Genomic DNA, 6,036 nt, shown 5'->3' with positions numbered 1-6,036 from the left:
AAGATTTGTCTCCACCTACTGGCTGTTTTAGTTTAATATTTAAAGTAGAATTTCAGTCAAATGTTATGTTTAAATATTAAAAATTTTATTTTTAGAATTATTTATGTAATACAAAATGTGTTTGTGGGTCAAAGTGACTCAAAAGATGGAGTTGGTCATGTTCACAAAGTCACTCATGAATAGCATCCTAATTTCCTGCCGAAATGATGCTGCTTCAATCCATGTCAGGGAATCGGCAGAGAAAAAGGCAGTCATTTGATCTGTCACTGCTCAGCCAGTTTTAATTGGTGAGTGTGACAGACCTCGATATTTCAGCAGCAATAGTCAGTGGCAGTTGTTTAGAATTAAGTTGTGTTACACCACATACTTCTGCATACTCACAGTTCTGATTTATAATTACTAAGTATGTAGTTGTGCAATATTCTGCAATATTAATACATTGTGTTATGAATTCCCATTTCCCATTAACGAATTGGTGGTATGCTCCTCAGGCTTTGCCGTCTTCATCAGCCGTCGGCAGTACTGGAGGTTTGACCCAGCTCAGCGTAAGGTTTTGGAAGGTTACCCACGCTACGTTGGTGCAGATTTCTTTGGATGTAGCATGCCATAAACCCTCAGGAAACTTTTCTGTCTCTTACAACAAGTTCTCACACTCTGGTCTAAAGCATAGTGTAAATTTCCCTACTTTATCATGATGAGGAACTGTACTATATAAAATAAGTTCTTGTTCCCGGGCATTTCACTTCCCTTCACCTCAAAAATGTCTGATTAATCTAATTTCTTCTCAGGAAATCTTGCACATCTGAGCTTTATGAACCACGAGCAGCTATGTCTGTATTTGTTATACAACCACTGTGTAAGGAGACATTTAAATGACCTGTTTGTTAAGGTGCTAAACAAGGTGCTAAAACATTCGTCAGGGATCTTTGCACTAGTTGCAATGTCCATAACTATCGAAGTTTTTTATGATTGGCTACAAGTTGTACTGTAACTTAAACTGTGCAGTTTGTATTATTAATAGAGAATAGGTCTCTCGTTCAAAAAAAAAACTTCTTTATTTTGCACAGGGGAAGGATTTTTTCTTTCTTTTTAAGATCACACAAACTCTTGACACATGAGCATTTGTTTATGAGACTGTATGAATAGACAAACTGGCACTCTTCAGTGCAGGACACTGACAATGTTTTAAATCTTTTTTTTTTAAAATATACTACAATAGATCAGCTTGGCATTTCTTAAGATCACATGTGTACAATCTTTTCTCTAGTTTTTGTAGTTCTTGCACTGTTTTCTTTTCATATTTACTGTGTAAATACTTTACATGATGAGTAAACAATAACAATTTTCATTTTTGGGTTTTGTTTATTTGTAGTGATGAATTCAGTCTTTAGTCTTATTCAGTCTTCTTTAACTCTGTCTATAGCTATTTGGTCTATTTGCCAACCTGTTCTTTTTAGGACAGGCTTTCACTATCATGCTGGTTTATATCTGGAGTAGAAGGAACCCTTATGTCCGCATGAACTTCTTTGGCCTGCTCAACTTCCAGGCCCCATTCCTTCCCTGGGTGCTCATGGGATTCTCACTGTTACTGGGCAACTCCATTGTTATTGATCTCCTGGGTATGTTAACTTTTGTCCTGAAATGCTTGTGACAAAAGAGCTGACTTTTGATATGATTTTGCATAAACACTGAAATAAATGAACTTTTCCACGACTTTCTAATTTGAGATGCACCTGTATGTATATAGTATATATATATATATATTTGTGTATAAATAGGGATTGGTGTAGGACACATCTACTACTTCCTGGAGGATGTATTTCCTAACCAGCCCGGAGGCAGAAAGCTTCTTACCACTCCTGGAATTTTGTGAGTTTGACTATAAATATTTGAAATATTATAATATTTTTCTTTTTTATCATTTGTTTGCCTTCAACACGGAAAACGAAATCAGAAATATTCATTAATGTTTTGCAGTCGAGTTTTGTTTGACATGCCTCAAGAAGATCCGAATTATGCCCCTCTTCCAGAAGACCAGAGTGGGATATCCCGGAATGGACAAGGTGTAGAAGATAACGGCCAAGGTCAAAATGATGAAGATCTTCAAAGAGAAGAAAACTGAAGGTTTCAATACCACAAAGACAGCAATAAATCTTGTCATGCTTTTAAAGTCCTCCTTGCTTTAGTTGGGGAAGTTTATGTCTGCATGTCAATTTTTGTAAGTTAGACTGTGTAATAGAAGACACTTTGTTAAAGAGGCGATGCTTTAGCACACGGTCCACTGTGGATCCAGGAAACCTGGAGACTATGGCCACCTTAGTGCCTTTGTGTACAAAATAAATGGATCCAAATTTAGCATTTAGTGCCATGCATGTCACAAACAAGTTTTCCTTTGTTATTTTTGTTCTGGAAGAACAATGCCTTTCTGTTTTACTTCTCCCTACAGGGTTTGAAACAATTGCCATTTTCTCGAAGACTTCTATTTAATGAATTTTACAAAGCAGTGGTGGATGGAAGGATTGGAGTTGAAAGAGAAGCCATTCAATCTCCCAAACTATAATCCATCATTTTGGAGGGGGTGCGAACTCCACAAGAGGGCATTTTCTTGGGTACAATACAGTGGCATATCTCTTTTCCCACAACACAGTCAGCGGTGAGGCAATTGGACACATTCACAAATGTGCCGACTATCTGAAATGCCAAATTGAACTGCAGACTATGCATTTTCAAGCCTGTGGCCTTTTGTTAGCACAGCACCATTGCGAAAACACAAAAAGCTTTATGCAGTGAAACTAAAAGATGGATTGTCTGGAAAAATGTGCTCCACAAAAAGATCAAATTAACTTAAAACCACAGATATATGTACATGTGTTGTGTTTTTCTCTAAATATGAATACAAATACATTTGTTTGTCTGAAGGCTGATGAGTTAAGTTTTCTGTTGTATTATATTTACAATTTGATTGATTGTTCAATATTTCTGCTTTACAAATAAAAATAGGTCTTATATTTTTATACCCAAATCCATAGCACTCAAGTGACCAGTTTGCTAGTTCAGAACACAATACTGAGTCTCTTATTTTTTAAGACACTTGTCCCACTTGCCCCGTTGGGACTGTCCTTGCAAGTTTATTGCAAGCTTTTGGGAATGAAAAGCATTCCAAAAAAAGAGTCGGTCTTAATTTTATTTAAAAGCACATTATGTTTACAAAATGGCATCTATACACAAACACAAAACAAGACAAATAAAGATACCATAAAATATTCTCAATTTCAAGACAGAGACGGTCTGTCTCCAAGATGACAGATACTGGGTATCTCATAGTCAGTAACTCTGATCTGGAGGGACTGGATCTGGACTGCCCAGTGGAATGTCTCTATGATTTTATGTCAGTAATGCCGGGTTGTACCTCTATTGCTATTTCCTCTTCAGATTTACATAGTTGTGGAAGGGGGCTGTTATTTTCACCATGCTGGTGCCGTGTTTGCAAGTCGTCTCATTCGCCTGAAACAGAAAAAGTTTGATATGAGGACTGAAACAGTCACAATATCTCCCAAATATTCAAATGAAAATCTGTACAAAGAAGTATTATTGGTCTTAGTGAAACAATAGTTTGTCATTGACATATGGCTTGCCTCTCTAGTTGGTGCACACCTGCTATGGGGCAAAACACTATCTTAAGTGAGGCAGTTAATTCTCTTACCTTGTGTTTCTGTCCTGGTCCCTGATCTTCTTCTCCATCTCAGCATCTGTCAGTGTCTCCAGCAGCGGACACCACTGGTCAGCATCACCTGTGTTTCGGATGGCAATCTCCACTGTGGGGAGAGGGTTCTCACTACAAAAAGACAAAACACATCATTTTAGACCCAGTTCAGAGACCAATTGTTCTTTTGAGTCAGATCTTTACTAGTAGGTTCACAAACCAAACAAAAATTTCTCTGTACCCATATGGAGACTATACTTTTCTGTGTTTTATCAACATACAGCAACACACAAACACTTCACTTTTTACTACATTTTATCTTAAGCAGTGAAAAACTTTAAAAGAATTAATGCTTGGCTAGGATTGTGATAAAGTGTTCCTTAATAAAGGATTTGTGTGTGTACAAGTCTGAACCTGAAGGCGTAGGTCCTCTGATGCCAGCTGAGCTGACCGCGTATGCTGTATGCAATAGTGGTGACAAACTCTCCTCCCAGGCCCAGCTCAGAGCACAGCTTCAGAGCAAACGTCTCAGGAGAGTTCTCCTTCTCAGACATGTCCCATTCAAACTGGTCCACCAGAGAAATGTTCCCAACATGGATGTTTAACTACAGAGATAGAGAGAGAGAAATCAACAACAATCAAAAACCATGATAATCTATCTTTATTCAACTGAATAATAACAACATGATAATACTGTATATACGCTACCATTCAATACATTATGAGATTTATTAAAAATGTATACTTTTTTTTTTTGCAAGGACACATTAAATTGATCAAGTAGGCTCAGTAAAGCCATTTCAAATGCTGTTCTTTTGAACTTTATTAAACCAAAGAATCCTGAAAAAACTGCATCACGGTTTTCACAAAAATATTAAGCAGCATAACTGTTTTCAGCATTGATTACAATAAAAATGTTTCTTGAACACTAAATCAGCATATTAGAGTGACTGAAAGATCAGGAATAAATTGCATCTTAAAATGTAACATTTTAGAATATACGATAGAATAATAATTTGCAGTATTACAGTTCTTACTGTAATTTTGAGCAAATAAATACAGCTTTGGTGAGCATAAGAGACATAAAAAAACACTGATATTATGAATATAGCAAGCTTTTTTAAAAACAAATGTTCAGCCTTGTGTTGCCATGCATACTACCAGATGGTCAAAATAATTGAGTAATGAGATATGATGTTTAAAAATGGGATTACTGAAATTAAGGTGACTTGACAGAATGACGTATGTACCTTAATGATGACTCTCTGGTCCATCTGCTCATCCAGTATGCTGTCTGTGGAGTAGGACTCTATCTGCTGTCTGATGGCCGAGGCAATGGCTGGAACAAAGGTCAGTGGGCTCAGATCCAGATCGTCGCAAAGGATTTCAGCAAACATCTCCGGAGTCATTAGCTTCTCTATTGGGTCAAGGAAAATATTAGAGTTCAGGCACTTGTGTAATGCGGAATAAAAAAACATTCAAAAATAACTTCAATGAATGCTCCTCAGGACGTATGTAACGGAGTCTACCATTCATGTTCCATGTGAAAGCATCACGCAGCTTCTGCCCGTCAATCTCCATGTCCAGACGGATGGGCACCAGGATCTCAGGCTGAGTGGCGTTCTCATGAATGACTGCAGGGTCATGATCATCAAAGCTGTAATAGCACAAATCCAGGGGACAAACACAGTAAGACAATGAAACTAATGATATTATAAACAGGGGTAGGACAAAAGAAAGTGATATAATTTTTGTAGGCTACAGTAAAAACATTCCAATTATCTTGTATCTTTTTTGTTGTTTATATTCTGCAAGTTTTATATCAGTGTAGAATAAGTTTTAATTAACTAAAAATCTCAATATTCACCTTGAATACCCTGTTTCTGCAAAAATCACACACAGAGAGCTCCACAAATAAATCCAACATCCATGAAAGAGCTGCAATTGCTACAACTTTAATCACAAAATGCAATAATTATGGTGTCATGATCAAGAAACCTGAACAGTTGGAGCATCAAAACGAACTTCAACATCTGCCCTGGCCAGACAAATCCCCTGACTTGAATACTGGAATACCAATTCACTGAGGGCAGTTTTCGGAGAGAAGAGCGAGAAGCAGATTCCCTTCTCCAAAATATCTCAGACAACTGGCAGATGTTTTGACAGACAACATTCAACTGAAGACTATTCAAAAGTTGGATGAATATATTCTAAGAAAGCTGGAAGCTGTATTGAAGTCAAATGGTGGTAAAACATCTTAATAAATAAACACTGCTCCCAGGTGTTCACATTACTTTGTCCAACCCCTGTATATGTATGTGTATATATATATA

The 6,036-nt window shown here is 37.1% G+C and overlaps 3 protein-coding genes across 4 annotated transcripts in view; 2 read left to right on the top strand and 1 right to left on the bottom strand.

Moving 5' to 3' along the window:
* The window catches only part of LOC107600024 (stromelysin-3-like), a 13,405-nt gene extending 12,795 nt beyond the window's left edge, over positions 1-610 (top strand). The window contains exon 7 of the mRNA XM_016291792.1: positions 492-610. Coding sequence (XP_016147278.1) covers positions 492-610 — 119 coding nt within the window. The remainder of the gene's footprint in view (positions 1-491) is intronic.
* Positions 611-1,353: 743 nt separating this feature from the next.
* Positions 1,354-2,381, top strand: LOC107600006 (derlin-2-like). The gene is made up of 3 exons (XM_016291773.1): positions 1,354-1,619; positions 1,779-1,869; positions 1,978-2,381. Exons 1-3 carry the CDS (start codon positions 1,475-1,477, stop codon positions 2,120-2,122), a joined length of 381 nt encoding a protein of 126 aa, XP_016147259.1. The 5' UTR covers positions 1,354-1,474; the 3' UTR covers positions 2,123-2,381.
* A 715-nt stretch (positions 2,382-3,096) lies between these two features.
* Positions 3,097-6,036, bottom strand: part of LOC107600005 (SWI/SNF-related matrix-associated actin-dependent regulator of chromatin subfamily B member 1-A-like) — a 7,582-nt gene continuing 4,642 nt past the window's right edge. For both annotated transcript variants that reach the window (XM_016291771.1, XM_016291772.1), the window contains exons 5-9: positions 5,233-5,360; positions 4,954-5,120; positions 4,118-4,308; positions 3,704-3,835; positions 3,097-3,504 (exon numbers count right to left, since the gene is read on the bottom strand). In XM_016291771.1, coding sequence (XP_016147257.1) covers positions 3,465-3,504; positions 3,704-3,835; positions 4,118-4,308; positions 4,954-5,120; positions 5,233-5,360 — 658 coding nt within the window. In that variant the 3' untranslated portion in view covers positions 3,097-3,464. The remainder of the gene's footprint in view (positions 3,505-3,703; positions 3,836-4,117; positions 4,309-4,953; positions 5,121-5,232; positions 5,361-6,036) is intronic.

This window comes from Sinocyclocheilus grahami, unplaced genomic scaffold (assembly GCF_001515645.1).
Source record: "Sinocyclocheilus grahami isolate Dianchi unplaced genomic scaffold, SAMN03320097.WGS_v1.1 scaffold276.1, whole genome shotgun sequence".
Lineage (NCBI taxonomy): Eukaryota > Metazoa > Chordata > Actinopteri > Cypriniformes > Cyprinidae > Sinocyclocheilus > Sinocyclocheilus grahami.
Note: the sequence above shows the minus strand (reverse complement) of the source record. Positions and strands in the feature narration are given on the sequence as shown.

Coding starts and splice junctions, on each gene's coding strand:
- LOC107600006 (XM_016291773.1), top strand. CDS start 1,475: ATGCTGGTTTATATCTGGAGTAGAAGGAACCCTTATGTCCGCATGAAC. Junction 1,620..1,778: donor CATTGTTATTGATCTCCTGG/GTATGTTAACTT, acceptor GTGTATAAATAG/GGATTGGTGTAGGACACATC. Junction 1,870..1,977: donor CTTACCACTCCTGGAATTTT/GTGAGTTTGACT, acceptor AATGTTTTGCAG/TCGAGTTTTGTTTGACATGC.